Source organism: Neoarius graeffei, chromosome 25 (genome assembly GCF_027579695.1).
Source record: "Neoarius graeffei isolate fNeoGra1 chromosome 25, fNeoGra1.pri, whole genome shotgun sequence".
In the NCBI taxonomy this organism is placed as follows: Eukaryota; Metazoa; Chordata; class Actinopteri; order Siluriformes; family Ariidae; genus Neoarius; species Neoarius graeffei.
The window spans coordinates 36,016,586-36,037,908 of NC_083593.1; the positions used below are offsets into that span (position 1 = coordinate 36,016,586).

General features: G+C 43.7%; 1 protein-coding gene across 5 annotated transcripts in view; it reads left to right on the forward strand.

Moving 5' to 3' along the window:
* Positions 1–21,323, forward strand: part of LOC132873115 (fibrillin-2) — a 170,232-nt gene that overhangs the window by 119,657 nt on the left and 29,252 nt on the right. For all 5 annotated transcript variants that reach the window (XR_009651532.1, XR_009651533.1, XM_060908372.1 and 2 more), the window contains exons 44-52: positions 803–928; positions 9,055–9,180; positions 10,139–10,255; positions 11,920–12,048; positions 12,191–12,310; positions 13,759–13,884; positions 15,372–15,524; positions 15,623–15,688; positions 20,657–20,782. Coding sequence is in view for 3 of the 5 variants with exons in the window: in XM_060908372.1 (XP_060764355.1) it covers positions 803–928; positions 9,055–9,180; positions 10,139–10,255; positions 11,920–12,048; positions 12,191–12,310; positions 13,759–13,884; positions 15,372–15,524; positions 15,623–15,688; positions 20,657–20,782 (1,089 nt within the window). In the remaining 2 variants the exon portion in view is untranslated. The remainder of the gene's footprint in view (positions 1–802; positions 929–9,054; positions 9,181–10,138; positions 10,256–11,919; positions 12,049–12,190; positions 12,311–13,758; positions 13,885–15,371; positions 15,525–15,622; positions 15,689–20,656; positions 20,783–21,323) is intronic.

Below are 21,323 nucleotides of genomic sequence, written 5' to 3' on the forward strand. Positions count from 1 at the left end.
AAACTGCTTTGGCAGACTTTACATGTTCTGGTCAATATCAAAAGTTTTAAAAATGAACCCATTTCCAGATGACTGCTGATGCACTTTTTCCCCCTAACAGGCTCTTTGTTTTTATATTGTCTGTTATGTAAATTTGAGAGACCCACAACTGCTTTTACATCTGCTTCTGGTTTTCCACTATCTTACCACATAGTGGCTGAATGAAAAGTGATCAGAACACCAACTCTTTGCAGTGCCGTAGCTATAATGTTTAGTTTTCTTTCTTTCTTTCCCTTGTTTCATTTCTCCTGGTGCACTGGCCACTCCTTCTTTCACCGCTTCTCCAAATATTAGCTCAGTCTGTTTGTGTCCGAGCCAGTCACCTGACTGGGTCAGCTCCACATCCAACGCCATTCAGTATTTAACTTTATCTTCCAGGGCCTCAACCAAATATCCTTTCCTCTCCAGTTGTCTCGCAGATTTCACAATGCTGTTGGCTCTTGCTTGGGAGAATGTGATTAATTTTCTCTTTTAAGTGTCTCCAAGCTGTATGCAGCAGCCATGGGTTAGGCCTTAAAAAGGGAGCTTGTGCGCACAAGAAGTAGCCTCTTTATTAGGAAATGAGCTGAATCCAGCCTGGACTATGAAAACAACTGTCAGGAAATCTTAGTAATGACAAGCATGGCAAACATATCAGCCATGTAAATCTTTGTTGCAATAACACCGCTGATAGTGGGAAATGTTGAATTGGTTATCCATTGTTTTGCCAGTTACCACTGTGTGTGTGTGTGTGTGTGTGTGTGTGTGTGTGTGTGTACTGCAGACAATGATGAGTGTAGTGGTTCGGAGATCTTGTGCCAGAGGAATGCAGACTGTATTAACAGCCCTGGCAGCTATCGCTGCGAGTGCTCGGACGGCTTCAAGCTCTCACCCGTCGGAGCCTGTATAGGTGAGATGACTTCACGTCTAATCATCAGCATGCGAATGCTCTTTTTTTCTTATTGGTATTATTAAGCCGTAAAGTTGGGTAAAATATAGTGGTACTAGAGGCTGTATTCATTTCACAGACTCATTAAAATGTACATCTATTTAAAAAAAATGTACATCTAATCTACTGTATTTAATTGAGGCATAAGTAACTTCAAGAGCATACTAGTTCTTGTGACTGTATAAAACCATATATGAATAGAAAGTTTCATTTTGGGTTTAACCCCTTCAGTGCCCTTGGACGAGTCACGTACGTCATGAAATCTTTTACCGCTGTGCCTTATGACGGAAGAATGTTTTAGGCATTGACTGTAATTCATATGTGCCACTGTGAAGTAAAAGTAGTGTGCCATGTAAGGTACATAAAAGGAGGTGTTTATGATGAGTAGCGTACATCATAAGGCACAGCAGTAAAATATTTCATGACGTACGTGACTCGTCCAAGGGCATTGAAGGGGTTAAAGTGCATATTCTGGACCAATTTCATGGTTTTTTTAATATGAAAGTATGTTAGGTCCATATATATTTGGACACTGACACAAATTTTCTTTTTTTACCTGTTTACTGAAACATATTCAAGTTATAGTTATATAATGGACATGGGCATAAAGTCCAGACTTTCAGCTTTCATTTGAGGGTATCCACATTAAAACTGGATGAAGGGTTTAGGAGTTTCAGCTCCTTAACATGTGCCACCCTGTTTTTAAAGGGACCAAAAGTAATTGGACAATTGACTCAAAGGCTATTTCATGGGCAGGCGTGGGCAATTCCTTCGTTATGTCATTCTCAATTAAGCAGATAAAAGGCCTGGAGTTGATTTGAGGTGTGGTGCTTGCATTTGGAAGATTTTGCTGTGAAGAAAACATGCGGTCAAAGGAGCTCTCCATGCAGGTGAAACAAGCCATCCTTAAACTGCGAAAACAGAAAAAAAACCTCATCCGAGAAATTGCTACAATATTAGGAGTGGCAAAATCTAGTTTGGTACATCCTGAGAAAGAAAGAAAGCACTGGTGAACTCATCAATGCAAAAAGACCTGGATGCCCACAGAAGACAACAGTGGTGGATGATCGCAGAATAATTTCCATGGTGAAGAGAAACCCCTTCACAACAGCCAACCAAGTGAACAACACTCTCCAGGAGGTAGGCGTATCAATATCCAAATCTACCATAAAGAGAAGACTGCATGAAAGTAAATACAGAGGGTTCACTGCACGGTGCAAGCCACTCATAAGCCTCAAGAATAAAAAGGCTAGATTGGACTTTGCTAAAAAACATCTAAAAAAGTCAGCACAGTTCTGGAAGAACATTCTTTGGACAGATGAAACCAAGATCAACCTCTACCAGAATGATGGAAAGAAAAAAGTATGGCAAAGGCGTGGTACAGCTCATGATCCAAAGCATACCACATCATCTGTAAAACACGGTGGAGGCAGTGTGATGGCTTGGGCATGCATGGCTGCCAGTGGCACTGGGTCACTAGTGTTTATTGATTATGTGACAGGACAGAAGCAGCTGGATGAATTCTGAGGTATTCAGAGACATACTGTGTGCTCAAATCCAGCCAAACTGATTGGTCGGCATTTCATAATACAGATGGACAATGACCCAAAACATAAAGCCAAAGCAACCCAGGAGTTTATTAAAGCAAAGAAGTGGAATATTCTTGAATGGCCAAGTCAGTCACCTGATCTCAACCCAATTGAGCATGCATGTCACTTGTTAAAGACTAAACTTCAGACAGAAAGGCCCACAAACAAACAGCAACTGAAAACCGCTGCAGTAAAGGCCTGGCAGAGCATTAAAAAGGAGGAAACACAGCGTCTGGTGATGTCCATGAGTTCAAGACTTCAGGCAGTCATTGCCAACAAAGGGTTTTCAACCAAGTATTAGAAATGAACATTTTATTTACAATTATTTAATTTGTCCAATTACTTTTGAGCCCCTGAAATGAAGGGGTTGTGTTGAAAAAATGCTTTAGTTCCTCACATTTTTATGCAATCATTTTGTTCAACCCACTGAATTAAAGCTGAAAGTCTGAACTTCAACTGCATCTGAATTGTTTTGTTCAAAATTCATTGTGGTAATGTACAGAACCAAAATTGGAAAAATGTCTCTGTCCAAATATTTATGGACCTAACTGTATGTCCCTTTACACACTCATCCAGAAGGGTAATTTTGCACAAGGCCATCTGTCTACAGCAGAAAAAAATAAAATAACAAAACACGTCTAGAAAAATCCCAAGGGAGTCTGGAGCCAGATTCGTGACGTTACCTGCGGAAGCGCCAGCAGGCTGCGAGAGCTTTGCACGGTTTCAGTGCACAGCCTGTGTAGACCAAGCGCTCCCATTTCTCTCTCGTTGTCCGGTCTTTTGGAAAACGATGAGTACTAATCCCATCAAGATTGGTGTTGCTACACCCTCCTACGATACATCTGTTAACCATTTTAATAATTACGCGATAATGTTGAAGAAATTTGCAGAAAACCACCAGGTCATTTTCTCATAAACAAACCAGCGCTGACGTAGGATTCAGAGGGAGGCGTCCCACACGCGACGTCACGAAAATCAATGTTTCCCAGGAAATCCAAATGCCAAGTTTTTTCAGAGGTGGACCAATTCACCTCAAATGGCTTGATTTCAACTGAATTATTCTGGTATTGCGCAAGGTAAAAAAAAATTGCAGAGAATGCAGAATGTTACAAATATTTGACAAGTTTAAAGTGCTGATGACACATTTTTGACATCTTTGGCGATGTTTTCTAACATAAAAAGTAATTCCCGATGATCCATATATTAATTCACGAAGGCGCCTATTTTACAAGTTAAAAAACGCGGCTATTTGGGCAAATTTGACGGGGCTGCAGCACCCAGGAGACGAAAGAGGAGGAGGGGCTATATGACGTCAGGGAAAGAACCTTCCTCCTCACTTACCAGTTTGTTGTTGATGCGAGAGGTGTTCAATTTATCATTATTAGTATTATTATTATACATTATTATAATATATATCTCCTTCTCACCCCCGGCGGGGGGGTGGTATCCATGTCATCCTCAAGCTCGGGTCCTCTACCAGAGGTCTGGGAGTTTAAGGGTTCTGCGCAGTATCTTCAATGTTCCTAGGACTGCGCTCTTCTGGACTGAGGCTTCAGATGTTGTTCCTGGGATTTGCTGGAGCCACTCTCCCAGTTTGGGGGTTACTGCCCCAAGTGCCCCCACTACCACGGGGACCACACAACCCTTGACCTTCCACATCCGTTCCAGCTGCTCTTTCAACCCTTGATACTTCTCAAGTTTCTCATGTTCCTTCTTCCTGATGTTGGCGTCAGCTGGGATCGCCACATCTATCACCACCACCCTCTTCTGCTCTTTGTCCACCACCACTATGTCCGGTTGGTTAGCCAGGATCTGTTTGTCAGTCTGGAAGCTGAAGTCCCACAGAACCTTGGCCCTGTTGTTCTCAGCCACCTTCTGTGGTATGGCCCATTGGGACTTGGGTACTTCTATTCCATACTGGTTGCAGATGTTCCTGTATACTATCCCAGCCACTTGGTTGTGCCTCTCCATGTACGCTGATCCAGCTAGCATCTTACACCCTGCTACTATGTGCTGGACTGTTTCAGGGGCTTCTTTGCACAGTCTGCATCTTGGGTCTGATCTACTCTGGTAGATCCTGGCCTCTATGGCTCTTGTGCTTATGGCCTGTTCTTGTGCTGCCATGATTAGTGCCTCTGTGCTGTCTGTCAGTCCTGCATTATCCAGCCACTGGTAGGATTTCTTGATATCAGCCACTTCCTCTATCTGACGGTGGTACATGCCATGTAGGGGTTTGTCTCTCCAGGTTGTCTGTTCCTCCTCCTCCTCTGCACTCTCATCAGGGTTCTGCTGCCTGAGACATTCACTTAGCAGTTCATCCTTTGGGGCCATCTTTCTGATGTATTCTCGGATTTTCGATGTTTCATCCTGGACCGTGGTCTTGATGCTCACTAGTCCTCGGCCTCCCTCTTTCCGCTTAGTGTATAGTCTCAGGGTGCTGGACTTGGGGTGGAACCCTCCATGCATGGTGAAGAGCTTTCTAGTCTTGATATCTGTGGCTTCTATCTCCTCCTTTGGCCAGTTTATGATACCAGCGGGGTATCTGATGACTGGTAGTGCGTACATGTTGATGGCTCGGACCTTGTTCTTACCATTCAGCTGACTTTTCAGGACTTGCCTTACTCTCTGGAGGTATTTGGCTGTGGTTGACTTCCTTGTGGCCTCTTCATGGTTTCCATTAGCCTGTGGGATGCCAAGGTACTTGTAGCTGTCTTGGATATCACCTATGTTGCCCTCTGGTAGGTCAATCCCCTCAGTCCGGATCATCTTGCCTCTCTTTGAGACCATCCGGCCACACTTGTCCAATCCGAATGACATCCCTATGTCATCGCTGTAGATCCGGGTGGTGTGGATCAGCGAGTCTATTTCTCGCTCATTCCTGGCATACAGCTTGATGTCATCCATGTAGAGCAGGTGGCTGATTGTTGCCCCACTACGGAATCGGTACCCGTAGCCCCTCTTCATGATGATCCGACTGAGGGGGTTCAGGCCTATGCAGAACAGCAGTGGTGATAGCGCATCTCCTTGGTATATGCCGCACTTGATGTTGACTTGGGCAATGGGTTTTGAGTTGGCCTCTAGGGTTGTCTTCCACATTTCCATTGAGTTCTGGATGAAGGTCCTTAGGTTCCTGTTGATCTTATACAGTTCCAGACATTCCAGTATCCATGTGTGTGGCATTGAGTCGTAGGCTTTCTTGTAGTCAATCCAGGCAGTGCACAGGTTAGTCTGTCTCTTCTTACAGTCTCGGGCAACTGTTCTATCGACCAGTAGCTGGTGCTTGGCTCCTCTGGTGTTACTGCTTCTGTGCCTCGCTCATGTATTGAGCCACATGCTTACTCATTTTTGCCGCAATGATGCCTGACAGGGCCTTCCATGTTGTGCAGAGACAGGTAATTGGCCGGTAGTTGGATGGGATGGGTCCCTTCTGGGGGTCCTTCATGATTAGGACTGTCCTGCCTTGGGTTAGCCATTCTGGGTGGGTCCCTTTCCTCAGCAGCTGGTTCATCTGTGCTGCTAGGCATTCATGGAGTGCAGTTAGCTTCTTCAGCCAGTATGTATGGATCATATTGGGGCCTGGTGCTGTCCAGCTCTTCATCTTTGACACTCATTGAGATGGTTACTGGTTCTTGTTCTGGGAGGTTGCTGTGGTCAGCTCTTAGGTCCACTAACCATTGGGCATCGGTGTTGTGATGCCTTTCTTTCCCATATGTCTTTCCAGTATTTTTCCACCTCAGCTCTTGGTGGGTCTGACCGGTTGTTGTTCCCCTGCCACTGAGAGTACACCTTGGCTGGTTCAGTGGAGAACAGCTTGGCCTCTCCCTCCTTGGTGTATCTCTTCAACCAGGTGGCCAGAGCTGTTAATCGCTGTTTGGCAGTTTCGAGTGCCTCTGGTATGGAGAGTGAGTTGTGCCCCTTTATTCACCATGTTCCCTTTCTGTAGTTCAGCTAGCTGTCTAACTTCTCTCCGTGCTGCCTTTATCTTGGCCTCTAATCGTCTCTTACTGTTTGTTATGTCCCGAGCCCACCTTGTGTCCAAGCATCTCCATGATTACTGTTGCTGTACTGTGTATCAGCTTGTTGGTCTCAGTTGGAGAGCAGAATTCACATCTACTAGTAGATCTTCTGAAGGTACTTGGCAACTCAGCTTCGGTATTCGTCGGGGGCTCCAGGTTTCCAGTTGGGTCACGATCTTCCTTCTCAGGAAGCTCGTGTGCAAGCAGCTCTTGTGTTGAGGCTGTTAGCCATTTCTCATCAGTTTGCCCTGGTTCCCTAGCAACTGACGCAGACCTTGTTGGGCAACGTCTGAGCCAGTATGACTCTATCAGTTATGTCTTCACTCATTCCTGAGGTAGGCTGATATATCATGAGGGGTTTGGATGATGTTTTTGGGACTTGGAGCGTTGGATGTTTTTGGGACTTTGGGATTTGGATTGTTTTGACACAGTTTTTGGGATACTGGATGATGTTTTGCCCCGACCGGGATTCGAACCCTGATCTCCTGCATCGTAGTCAGTGAGCGTTACCACTGTACTATCCAGCTGATATATATATATATATATATATATATATATATATATATAGTTATTATGCCTTCGCGTTGTGTTGCCGGCTTTTGCTCCAAAACCCACAAGGATGGGGTAAGTTTATTCAAGTTTCCCAGAGATCTCGAGCTGCATGCGAAGTGGGTGAAGCAAGTCAGGCGCACTCGTGACAAGTGGGAGCCCTCACCAACATCCGTCCTGTGCTCTGAACACTTCGATTTGGATTGTTTTGACACCCTTCCCAGCTTAAAAGAATCTCTTGGGTGTTCAGTTCAGCACAAACGTGTGTTGCTACCATCAGCAGTGCCTACAGTATTCCGGAGGGGGTCTACTAGTAGCTATGCCGGATCCAGCAGTCGCCTGGGACAAGGCGACTCCTCCAAAGACAGTCCAACTGTCAGAACATGTGTTGAGAAACGACATAAGATAAAGGTACGTAGAGCTATAGAGTGCTCCGACATGATGCTAAAAATAGTAACCATGCGGTCTGCGCGGCCATCTTGGAAGTGACTCGCTCCAGAGCGCTCAGAGTACACATCATAGAGTACACATTCATGATAATCATAAATGTAATCATAAAGTCGGCGTGATATCAGTCATGTATTTGCTTGTGAAAGCTTGTTTCTCAAAGCAAATACTGAGGGAAAGCTAACTTAGCCAGACAAGTAGGCTACAGATTGTCATTTGCTTACGCTGATGTAGGTTATCAAATATTTTGCCTCATTCAAGGATAAAACTAAGAAGCCATAAACTAGAAGACGTGCCTGCCAATATTATCCTAAATCAGGGGTGTCAAACCTGATCCATAAAGGGCCGTGTGGCTGCAGGTTTTCATTCCAGTCATGCAGCAGCACCCTGATTTGGCTTATTCAATCAACTGACACACCCACCCTTTAATCAAGGGTGGGTGTGGCTGCAAGTATTTGACTGTATGAAGACAGTTCAGTTGATTGAATGAGCCAAGTCAGGTGTGCTGCTGCATGGCTGGAATGAAAACCTGCAGCCACAAGGCCCTTTATGGATCAGGTTTGACACCCCTGTCCTAAATGTATCACGGATCAGGCATAGTCGTAAGCTTATTATGTTAGCCGTTTGCATGCTCCATTAGGAACTATGTATTCAGTGTAGCATACGGCTTACATGATACTGTATAAGCAGTGGTTACACATGCAAGACAACAATACACAATATTAAAATATTGATTCCGTAACATTTTGAACAAATACGGGTTGACCTACCAATCCTTGTTATCCAACCTTGTGGTGTTCAATGCTGGGCTGTCTGCCTGTCCGCTGTCCATCTCGGAGTCGGAGTCGCTCTCAGATTGCACAGTAACAGGTTCAAACCTGTACGACTGGATGCACCCGTGTTCGTCATCACTTGATTCTTCCGATCTATCCCACTCACAACGCAATTCTAGACTCCCAGAAGAGGAAGAGCTAGAGAGTTCACCAGCGTTTTCATGCGCCATTTCCATTGAGTAGACAGCCAGTGAACCGCAGCGTGTTCTTCCGCTGACGTCACAGCATGGCCGCGAGCCACGGACCCAGTTTTCTTGCGCTGTGCAATTAAAAGTTGGATATTCGCATAACAACAGCTTCTTTTCACGTAATTATAACAGAAATCTAACATGTTTGCCATGTTGTATAGTTTATTTAAGAAATTGCGTAGAGTCATGTTCGTGTCATCAGCCCTTTAATATAAAATAGGAGAATTCCATTGATCTTGCTCCTGAATTTACCCGTGATGTGCACTTTAATTATATTTACTTCACCTTTAAACTAAACATCATGAACTAAAGTACGGGGAAGGGCATGAGAGCAGACTATTGTTTGTTTTTTCTTCAAACTGCCGCTGCGGTCATGCCAGCACCTCATTTTCCCAGTGCATTCTTTGGTAATGTTTGTCTTACTGTCTCTTCTGTTACACATGTGCACACAAATACTGATGGCAGACCGAAACGAGTGTTTGGAAACCCCCAACCTTTGCAGTCATGGCAAGTGTGTGGACATCCAAGGTGGCTATATGTGTACATGCCATCCTGGCTTCATGGCCACCCCCAATGGAAAGATGTGCATGGGTAAAACAAATGCACAGTTTCAAGACACATCATTTATAGTACCACACGAACCACAGTAGCTATGCTAACATTGAAACAGAGAATAATAAAATGTCCACAGAAATACATTATAATTTGATGCTTTATAGATAAAACAGATGTCCAGAAGTTTTATTTCTAAATTTTAATGTTGACCAAAATTGTACTTACTGCATTAGCCTTTATCTGATTAAGGTGAGTGGCTCATCTGTCACTGTTAGATTTATGTTTATCTTTCCATTTATTGAGGACTATTACATATTAATGTTTAAATGTAATAAAATGTAGGTTTGTTGTTCAGGTTTTATTTACACTACCGTTCAAAAGTTTGGGGTCACTTTGAAATGTCCTTATTTTTGAAAGAAAAGCACTGTTCTTTTCAATGAAGATCACTTTAAACTAATCAGAAATCCACTCTATACATTGCTAATGTGGTAAATGACTATTCTAGCTGCAAATGTCTGGTTTTTGGTGCAATATCTCCATAGGTGTATAGAGGCCCATTTCCAGCAACTCTCACTCCAGTGTTCTAATGGTACAATGTGTTTGCTCATTGCCTCAGAAGGCTAATGGATGATTAGAAAACCCTTGTACAATCATGTTAGCACAGCTGAAAACAGTTGAGCTCTTTAGAGAAGCTATAAAACTGACCTTCCTTTGAGCAGATTGAGTTTCTGGAGCATCACATTTGTGGGGTCGATTAAATGCTCAAAATGGCCAGAAAAATGTCTTGACTATATTTTCTATTCATTTTACAACTTATGGTGGTAAATAAAAGTGTGACTTTTCATGGAAGACACAAAATTGTCTGGGTGACCCCAAACTTTTGAACGGTAGTGTATGCACTGAATTTTCTGTGCTATTTCTTGTAGTATTCAAACCTTTTACACCGTCTCTGATGGGGACCCTCAAAAACCAAACTATTTGTCTCCTTCTGCAGACATTGACGAGTGTGTGTCACAGCCCTGTAAGAATGGTACATGTAAGAATACTGTGGGATCCTACAACTGCCTCTGCCACCCTGGCTTTGAGCTCACTCTAAACAACCAGTGCACAGGTCAGTGCCTAAGGTAGCTCTCGAAATACTGTATGCTCCTTTGAAGGCATTTTGAGTTTGCTGTTTGTTGACTTGTGAGCTCTCATGGGTTATGAACAAAATGGGAGTTTGTTAGCCTGGGCCCGCCCATCCTAAGTGTGACGCAACACGGGGGCCTGTTGCGAGCTTAGTCTGGCAAGGCAAGCTATCTCCAGCTCTTCCAAGCTCCCGAAAAATCGGGAGCCAATCAACTTTGAGCATCTCCAACGGCCCTGGGTGTTCAAGGCAGTGACGTAGTAGAACTGCGACCGGAAGCCATAGATTGTTTACAGAATCTATGCCGTAAGCGCTTCATTCACTAGAAACATTACGAACATGGAGCAGCGGCAAGCCTTTAACACAGCGGTAGATGCTGTATTGAAAGCATTCAACGGGACGTTCTCATTGAAAACGGAGCAAAGAGCAGCCCTGGACGTATTTATCTTCTTCCTGTTAAGCTAGCCGCACACTACGCCGATCCATGCGGTACTGAACCGACCCATTTCAGAGCCGACTCCCGACAGGGCACGCACATATCCCCGACTAACTCACGACTGTTGACGAGTGCAGTCGAGATTATGCGAACTAAGCATCATAAACATTTCGCTAAATATCACGTGACAACTTAATAGCTTTGTGATTGGCTATTGGATATAGTTACTGTTAAATCCAACACTTGAAGATGCTACAGGCTGAATTACAAATGACACAACATGGAATATGTAGCGCACTATCTAGGCTGCATGAGCTATTATTTCCAACCTTAAATAGTGCACTTACTGTATATAGGGGAGTTAAAGTGATTTGGAATTCAGCCACACAACTTGAGCAGAGTGGCTTTCCAGCCCACTGTGTCTATGGATAAAGCTTCAGTCTATGGAATTACAGTATATACCTGCATTAGGTGCTACCAACACGTATTTCTCGCGCTAGAAATTGTGTTTAATGATGTCACGTGTTATATGCGAAAGATATGATTGGCTATTGCTAGCGACTCTCGCCGATCAGTCTGGCTCACGATTAGTTTTTCGAATCGGCTGTGAGATGAGTCGGTACCATCGAAAACTAGTCTTTACGCCTGACTCGCGACTTCAGTTGGCTCGGTACGCTGAAAATCGGCGTAGTGTGCGGCGAGCTTTACTCAAGCAGTTTCCGTCGCGTCACATACGTCAGAGGAAAGAGTGATGTGATTGGTTTAAGCTTCGTCACAGCCTTTTCTGGCTTCGACCAGTAGCAAACTGAGGCATTTCAGGGAGGCGGGTCAACCACGCACTTTGGGAAACGGTTGGGCTTAATATCTTTGCCAGACCAAATGCTCGCAGAGCTTTGAAGTTGCGTTAGCCAGACTAGGAGTTTGTACCATCGATCCTAACACTACGTGGGTCTAACAAGGTGTTGATACTCGCTTATAGAGCACTTTTTGTTCTTTTGGATCTGCGTTTGCTCTGTTCACATGCAGGAGAAGTCTTGACCAAATCACATTGCTTCTTTAAGCCACATTGTTTGGTTATGTTGAAGACATGAGATCGCACAAGTGTCATGGATGTTGTGTTGTTAGATATTTACCTAAGTAAATAGTGACATAACTAAATACATTAGCAAAATATGAATGTTCTGTGTTTGTCTGTTGTGTTATCTTTTGTTAGATATTGATGAATGTTCTACAGTATATGGTCAGCTGTGCAGAAATGGACATTGCATTAACAGTATTGGCTCCTTCCAGTGCCTCTGTGAGGATGGCTATGATCTCACCCAGGATGGGAAGAACTGTGTTGGTATGGGTTTGTTTTTGTTTGTTTGGTTTTTTTAAACTAAACTTTCCCCTTGTTATAAAATTTACAGAAACTTTTATATCATTGGGATATCCTAAAATAATCCCCCCCCCCTCTCTCTCTCTCTCATCGGCAATGACTCCAGATGTGAATGAATGTATAATGCTGCCTGGAATATGCGCTCCTGGAACATGCCAGAACTTGGACGGCTCTTTTCACTGTATCTGTCCACCTGGTTATGTTGTACAGAACAATCACTGTGTAGGTATGTGCCTTCCTTTTATCACAGCATTTTTGCTGCAGCTCAGTGCTTATTGTCGTTCAGTGAAAATTAATCTTAGTGTATTTTTTATTCAGGTATTGAGATTATTAAAATGCTTGAGGTATACTATAAAAATGTCCTGAGATGTCAAACGGCGATTAATATTTATCTGCCTAATTTAAACTGGTGATCTAGTACAAGTAATGACCATCCTTTATTTCTTCTTAAAGGAACAGTCCACCGTACTTCCATAATGAAATATGTTCTTCTCTGAATTGAGACGAGCTGATCTGTACCTCTCCGAGCTTTGCGCGACCTCCCAGTCAGTCAGACGCGCTGTCACTCCTGTTAGCAATGTAGCTAGGCTCAGTATGGCCAATGGTATTTTTTGGGGCTGTAGTTAGATGCGACCAAACTCTTCCGCGTTTTTCCTGTTTACATAGGTTTATATGACCAGTGACATGAAACAAGTTCAGTTACACAAATTGAAACGTGGCGATTTTCTATGCTATGGAAAGTCCGCACTATAATGACAGGCGTACTAACAACATCTGCGCGCTTCGACAGTGCATTGATACCTTCACTCCTCTTCGGGCACGGCCAGGCGGGCGAATGCCCTGGTCCGTCCGCCCTGTCTAAAAAAAAACGGTACAACTCGAGCCCCATGGTAAAACTGGGACTTTGTCATTTTTCCGCATGAGACCCATGGTAAAACCACACTTCCAGGAGGGGCTGCCGTCTGCCTCCCAAGCCGGCCGAGAGCGCTCCTCGTCGGGCACGGCCAGGCGGGCGAATGCCCTGGTCCGTCCGCCCTGTCTAAAAAAAAAAATGGTACAACTCCGAGTGCAGGTATCAATGCGCTGCCGAAGCGCGCAGAAGGTGTTAGTACGCCTGTCATTATAGTGCGGACTTTCCATAGCATAGAAAATCACCACGTTTCAATTTGTGTAACTGAACTTTGTTTCATGTCACTGGTCATATAAACCTATGAAAACAGGAAAAACGCGGAAGAGTTTGGTCGCATCTAACTACAGCCCCAAAAAATACCATTGGCCATGCTGAGCCTAGCTACATTGCTAACAGGAGTAACAGCGCTTCTGACTGACTGGGAGGTCGCGCAAAGCTCGGAGAGGTACAGAGCAGCTCGTCTCAATTCAGAGAAGAACATATTTCATTATGGAAGTACGGTGGACTGTTCCTTTAAAAATGTATGTCTTTCAGTGAACATTATTAAGTGTTCTGTCTTCACTCTGGCACTGTTTATCCATCCTGTGCCAACAGTTTGTAATCGGATGACTCTGTTCACTCTGTCATTTAACCTGTGTAAACCCTTTTGTTTTTACTTTACCAGTTTACACAAAAGAGAAGAAAGGTTTTTTTCTATGACGATTTAAATAGCTCTCTTTTTTTGGTTGTGATGACTATCTTGCTGTACCTTCTAACCCTGCCAGATGAGAACGAGTGTGAGGAGGACCCTAACATCTGTCTGTTTGGCTCGTGCTACAATAACCCAGGCAGCTTCGAGTGTGTGTGCAAACCAGGCTTTGTTCTCTCAGAAAGTGGACGTCGCTGTTATGGTAAATCACTCTGATTCAAACAAGTGATGTCGACATGACAGTGCTTTATGAGAATGGTAAACTCATGTTTAAACACAACATAAGAATTTTTCAAACACACGTATATTTATCTACTGTTTACTGTATGAGTATACTGCACTACAGTACATATACAGTAGAGCACAAGATTAATTGAGCGATTTAAATGCCTGAATAAACGTAACAAAATCTACTCCACTGGTTTTAAGAATGATCTCACTGCTGGCTCAGGTATATACTGTAAAGCACACAACATACTGTATATAAATTTAAATATTACACTACCGTTCAAAAGTTTGGGGTCACCCAGACAATTTTGTGTTTTCCATGAAAAGTCACACTTTTATTTCCCACCATAAGTTGTAAAATGAATAGAAAATATAGTCAAGACATTTTTCTGGCCATTTTGAGCATTTAATCGACCCCACAAATGTGATGCTCCAGAAACTCAATCTGCTCAAAGGAAGGTCAGTTTTATAGCTTCTCTAAAGAGCTCAACTGTTTTCAGCTGTGCTAACATGATTGTACAAGGGTTTTCTAATCATCCATTAGCCTTCTGAGGCAATGAGCAAACACATTGTCCCATTAGAACACTGGAGTGATAGTTGCTGGAAATGGGCCTCTATACACCTATGGAGATCTCATCTCATCTCATCTCATTATCTCTAGCCGCTTTATCCTTCTACAGGGTTGCAGGCAAGCTGGAGCCTATCCCAGCTGACTACGGGCGAAAGGCGGGGTACACCCTGGACAAGTCGCCAGGTCATCACAGGGCTGACACATAGACACAGACAACCATTCACACTCACATTCACACCTACGCTCAATTTAGAGTCACCAGTTAACCTAACCTGCATGTCTTTGGACTGTGGGGGAAACCGGAGCACCCGGAGGAAACCCACGCGGACACGGGGAGAACATGCAAACTCCACACAGAAAGGCCCTCGCCGGCCCTGGGGCTCGAACCCAGGACCTTCTTGCTGTGAGGCGACAGCGCTAACCACTACACCACCGTGCCGCCACCTATGGAGATATTGCACCAAAAACCAGACATTTGCAGCTAGAATAGTCATTTACCACATTAGCAATGTATAGAGTGGATTTCTGATTAGTTTAAAGTGATCTGCATTGAAAAGAACAGTGCTTTTCTTTCAAAAATAAGGACATTTCAAAGTGACCCCAAACTTTTGAACGGTAGTGTATTTATTGAGTGACTGAAGAAGTATTATTAGAAGCTTGTATGGGTGGGGAAAAGTACGGTAATAAGCGGTGCTTTCCAGCAGTTTAGTTTTCCTATTTCCCCACTGAACAACTCTTTGGTCTCTGTAAATGACTTACTAAATTCTCAAATCACATGTTTAATCACTGAAGTTAAGCCAGTTTTGAGCAGCCAGGTCAGAGTGATCAGCCCGAATTTAAACATCACGTCTCCATCATCTTTGCAATTTCTAATTTTTTTTTTTTTTTAGACACAAGAGAGAGCTTTTGCTTTACCCGCTTTGAGAATGGAAAATGCTCCAACCCTCAGGCATTCAACACCACCAAAGACAAGTGCTGCTGTAGCACCATGTCCAATGAGGGCTGGGGCTACCCCTGTGAGCTCTGCCCCAAAGAGCATGATGGTGCCTTTTGTTTTGTTTTTTTCCCACATGTTTGTTTTGTATTCATTTCACAAGATTACCTGTAGCATCCACTCATGCCATTTCTTTCTCTGTTACAGCTGGATTTCAGGACCTGTGTCCTTTTGGTTATGGAATCATTCCAGGGATTGGGGACACAATCATTGGTAAGGAAATTACTTTCCTTAAAACAGTCCTAAAGCAGGTTAAGGGACTCCTGTGTTTTACATGGTGGTTTGTAAACAATGCATGTTTTATACAAACACTTGTCAATTTCATTCCAAATGTTTGTGCGCACCTGATCATCATATCCATATGGGGTTCTTCCCCAAACTGTTGCCACAAAATTTGAAGCACACAACTATATAGGATGTATTTGTATGCTGTAGTTTTACAGATTCCTTTCACTGGTACTAATGGGCCCAAATATCCATCCATCCATCCATCCATCCATCCATCCATTATCTATACCGCTTATCTATCAGGTTCACAGTGAAAGCTGCCTGGAGCCAATCCCAGGTGACTTCTAGCGAGAGGTGGGGTTCACCTAGTCTGGTGAACACCAGACCATATCACAAGCATGTCCTCCCACTTAGCCAGGCCTCGGGACTGCCGAACAGAAGCTGGTACCGGGAACTCTTGATAGCATTTTCCTGCTCTGGACCAAGCTTTGCCGCAGAAATCCCGAGATCGCCTACCTCCTTTACCTGGTCTTCCACCAAGGCAGTCAGTGGCGAGACTACCGCAACGACCGGGGTTTGGCTAAACTCCATCTGCTTAGCCACTAAGGGGGCTAGTTGGTCAATGAGACTTTTACCAAACCCTGTCGGGAGCAAGGCAAAGGCATCTGTCTTCGTGTCAACGAAAGACTGTAACGCCAAACGCTGTTCTTTTTTTAAAACAAACTTTCGCTCTAAACTATTCAGAACAGTGTCTAAAGCTTGATCGAAAGTTTGGTTCGTATCGCTCGTCGCCATGTTAAATGCGATCCGTAACAGTCCCAAATAAACTACAAGCTTCCGTTTGTCGAGTAGTACGCGTCACCGTCTTTCCACCCCTCCCCACTCTCTGATTGGCTCCCTAACTCAGGCGAGCCTTTAGACCATAGTTTCCATGCTGTCTTTTCAGATCGGAACGATTGTGCAAAGCAGCATGGGATTTCCCAGGCTAGGGTTCACCCTGGGCAGGTCACCAATCTATCGCAGGGTTAACACAGAGACAGAAAGCCATTCACACCTACGGGCAATTTAGAATAGCCAGTTGACCTAATCCAGCTACGTCTTTGGACTGTGGGAGGAAACTGGAGCACCCAGAGGAAACCAGTGCAGGCATGGAAAGAACATGCAAACTCCACACAGAAAGGGCCCAGTCAACCATGAGGTTTACCTTCTTTCTGTGAGGCAATAGTGCTAACCATTGCCCCACTTTGCCGCCCTGGTCCCAAACATACTCCACCATAACAGTGCCCCTGTGCACAAAACAATGTCCATAAAGATATGGTTTGCCAAGGATTGTGTAGAAGAAGAAAAGAGCTCTAATCCCAACCACACTGAACACCTTTGGGATGAACTGGAATGCTGACTGCACCCCAGTGCCTGATCTCACTAATGCTCTTGCGGCTGAATGGGCAAATCACTACAGCCAAGCTCAAGGCTGGCCATATAGTGTACTTTTCTGTACTAAATCTGTCATCACTAGTGCCTTCTTCCCATTTATGAGGTTCCTCTCTTTCACTCTCACAACACTCATAGCAATTCCAGTTTGGGGACAATTCGAGAAAAAACACATCACTCTGAAATGTTTTTTAATTAGTTTTAACATTTTACATCACATTATTCAAATTCTACTTCTTCTCGATTGCATTAGATTAAATCTTTCAACTCTTCATTTTCCATGGCAACTCTGACTGGGTTGCTTTTTGTGTTTGCATGACACGTCATTGTGAGTGTCAGGAAGTAGCAGCACAGCTTTGCTTCAATTTATACATAGACTTGTGATTAATGTTTCTCATAAATCCATATTTTTCCTTATTTTAGCCTGAGGTCTACATGTTAGAGAGTTCAGACTACATAGAGCAGGGCTTTTCAAAGTGTGGGGCGCGCCTCCCCTAGGGGGCGCCAGAGTTCTTCGGGGGGGGCGCAATGTGAGGAAAAATAAACCAGAATAAGTTACTATTGTGGACACTTGGCGAACTTCAGCTGGCCTTTGCCAGAGACAAAATGGATCAATTTTTAGTACCTAAAGCTACAGTGAGTGAGGAGACAGAGTCTGGGCCAAACAAAAAAAGAAGGAAGTATGACCACGATAATTTAAAGTTCGGATTTTCATGGACTGGATCTGAAGATGCTCCACTGCCACAGTGTGTTGTCTGCCAAGAGGTGCTAGCTAACGATGCTATGAGATGTTTATGTGTAAAACAAGATTTTTTTTTTTAAAAGCACATGTTTAAAATGTGTAAAAAAGATGTTTTAATAAAGCTCGTATGTTTTAAATGTCATGTTTTAGTCTACGTCTAGTTCATATCTAGAGTGTTTATACTGTTTATATTGTCTGTTTGAGTGTTTAGTCTGTGTGTAGTTCTTATCTAGTGTTTACACTGTTTATATTGTTTGAGTGTTTAGTCTATGTCTTGTTTTTATCTAGTGTTTATACTGTTTATTTACACTGTTTATATTGTTTGAGAGGGCGGCACGGTGGTGTAGTGGTTAGCGCTGTCGCCTCACAGCAAGAAGGTCCTGGGTTCGAGCCCCGGGGCCGGCGAGGGCCTTTCTGTGTGGAGTTTGCATGTTCTCCCCGTGTCCGCGTGGGTTTCCTCCGGGTGCTCCGGTTTCCCCCACAGTCCAAAGACATGCAGGTTAGGTTAACTGGTGACTCTAAATTGAGCGTAGGTGTGAATGTGAGTGTGAATGGTTGTCTGTGTCTATGTGTCAGCCCTGTGATGACCTGGCGACTTGTCCAGGGTGTACCCCGCCTTTCGCCCGTAGTCAGCTGGGATAGGCTCCAGCTTGCCTGCGACCCTGTAGAAGGATAAAGCGGCTAGAGATAATCAGATGAGATGAGATATTGTTTGAGTGTTATCTAGTTCCTATCTAGTGTTTATACTGTTTATATTGTTTTTTTTTTCAATTATTCTATTTTTATTCTATTTTTATTTATTGCATTGCCTGTTTGCACCGTGGGTCAGAGAGGACTGAAATTTCATCTGTGCTGTAGGTCGAGCATATATAGCATATTTGACAATAAAGTTGACTTGACTTAAATGTGTAAAAAAGATGTTTTCAAAAAGCACAGATGTTTAAAATGTGTAAAAGGAAAAAAAATAATGTGTACAACAACCATTTTTTGAAATATGAATGGAACATTAAGTATAGCAACAGCAAAAATTGTGTGTGTGTGGGGGGGGGGGGGGGGCGGCACTGTTGTTTATTTGCTCTCTGAGGGGGGCTGACTCTCCCACACTTTGAAAACCCCTGATATAGAGAATTAAAATATACAAAAAAGAAACCAAGAATTTCTCATCTGAACACACACAGGAGTAAAGACTATCAGAAGAACATCAAATAAACCACATATGACAAATATGTGTATAAAGGCAAGTAGAATGTTATACTATTGGTTATTGTGATACTAATGCTATACTAACCACCTAATTCACTCATGACAGCTTACATAGGCCCCAACTGTTGCTGTATTTTCAAATGACAACCTCTACATTAAATAGAAAAGTGAAAATATTTAGTTTATCTACTTCTGGAAGTCTTTTTAACATTGTCATTTTTTTACTATGTTAAATTTGCCTTCACAACTAATGTTAAAAGTTATTTCAGTTATTTCTAGACAAATAATACTGGATCTTCAGATTCAGGCTACGTTTACATTAGACCGTATCTGTCTCGTTTTCTTCGCGGATGCACTGTCCGTTTATATTAAACCGCCTGGAAACGCCGGGAAACGGGAATCCGCCAGCGTCCACGTATTCAATCCAGATCGTGTCAGCTCCGGTGCTGTGTAAACATTCAGAATACGCGGATACGCTGTGCTGAGCTCTAGCTGGCGTCTCATTGGACAACGTCACTGTGACATCCACCTTCCTGATTCGCTGGCGTTGGTCATGTGACGCGACTGCTGAAAAACGGCGCGGACTTCCGCCTTGTATCACCTTTCATTAAAGAGTATAAAAGTATGAAAATACTGCAAATACTGATGCAAATACTGCCCATCGTGTAGTTATGATTGTCTTTAGGCTTGCCATCCTTCCACTTGCAAGTGGTAAGTGATATGCGCTGGGATCACACACACAGCGGCTCAGTCCCGAATCACTGCTTGTGCACTTCACTCGCGCGCTCTGTGAGCTGCGCAGGGCCGGAGTGCGCACCCTCCAGAGGGCACTCGCTGTTCAGAGCGGAGTGATTTGGAGCGCAGGATGCCTGCGGAGCCGAGCGTATCCGTGTATTGGCGTTGCTGTGTGCACGCGAATCGTGTATTGGTGTTGCTGTGTGCACACTAATCGTTTTAAAAACGTTAATCTGATGATCCGCTGATATGGTCTGATGTAAACATGGGCTCAGATTTACCTCTTCAGGACTATAGTGTAATGGTTTGGGGGAGGGGCGGCACGGTGGTGTAGTGGTTAGCACTGTCACCTCACAGCAAGAAGGCCCTGGGTTTGAGCCCAGCGGCCGATGGGGGCCTTTCTGTGTGGAGTTTGCATGTTCTCCCCCGTCTACGTGGGTTTCTTCCGGGTGTTCCAGTTTCCCCCACAGTCCAAAGACATGCAGGTTAGGCTAATTGGTGGCTCTAAATTGACCGTAAGTGAGAATGTGAGTGTGAACGGTTGTTTATCTCAGTGCGTCAGCCCTGCGATGATCTGGCGACTTGTCCAGGGTGTACCCCGCCTCTCGCCCATAGTCAGCTCCAGCTTGCCCGCGACCCTGCACAGGATAAATGGTTACAGATAATGGATTGATGGTTTGGGGGTGTTGAAGACTTCAAGTGTGCCAATATTCATTGTAGGTACAATGGAATAGAATAGTGGCATGGTATAGAAATGAATAGCAAATGTCACATTACTTCTTGATTTGGAACTGAAACTTTTTTTGTTTTTTGTTGTCCCCATGTCCACTGGATAATGCTAGATCTGAATGAATGTGTGGAGAACCCAGGCATTTGTCACAATGGCCACTGCATCAACACTGATGGCTCCTTCCGCTGCGAGTGTTCTACAGGCTACACACTCAATTACACTGGAATGCATTGTATTGGTGAGGAAGCATCTGTCTGCATTTTCTCTAAGCTCAGTATTTACAGCAATAAATTTACTATAACGTGAAGTGTAGAGAGTTTATCAAGAATCAAAGAATCCGTAGCAAAGGTTAGAATTCACCTTATCAAGGGATAACACAGTACAGCTGAACACAGTTAGGTAACAAACCAATGACAGGACAGTGGTGGATACAGAGCAGTTCTGACTAGACCAGAAATCAAAACACGAGCACATGGCATTCGTTACCATGGAAACAGTGACACAAATGGAAAAACCATGACTACTCCATTTAAATACCATTTAACAGCACCGGCCCATTTCTCAAACGTAGACTTGTACTGAGGCGGGTATTTTATGTGTTAAAAGTGATTTGGTGCTCATTTTCATGCTTTTTTTCATTTCTTTAGATTTTGTTGTATTAAAACGAGTACTGTTCAAATCCTAATTAAAAAATTGAAAGCAGACTACGTTGCAACCTTTTTTTTTTTTTTTTCCTGTGCCAAACACACAACAGGAAATAGCATTTGGATTCCGTTTGG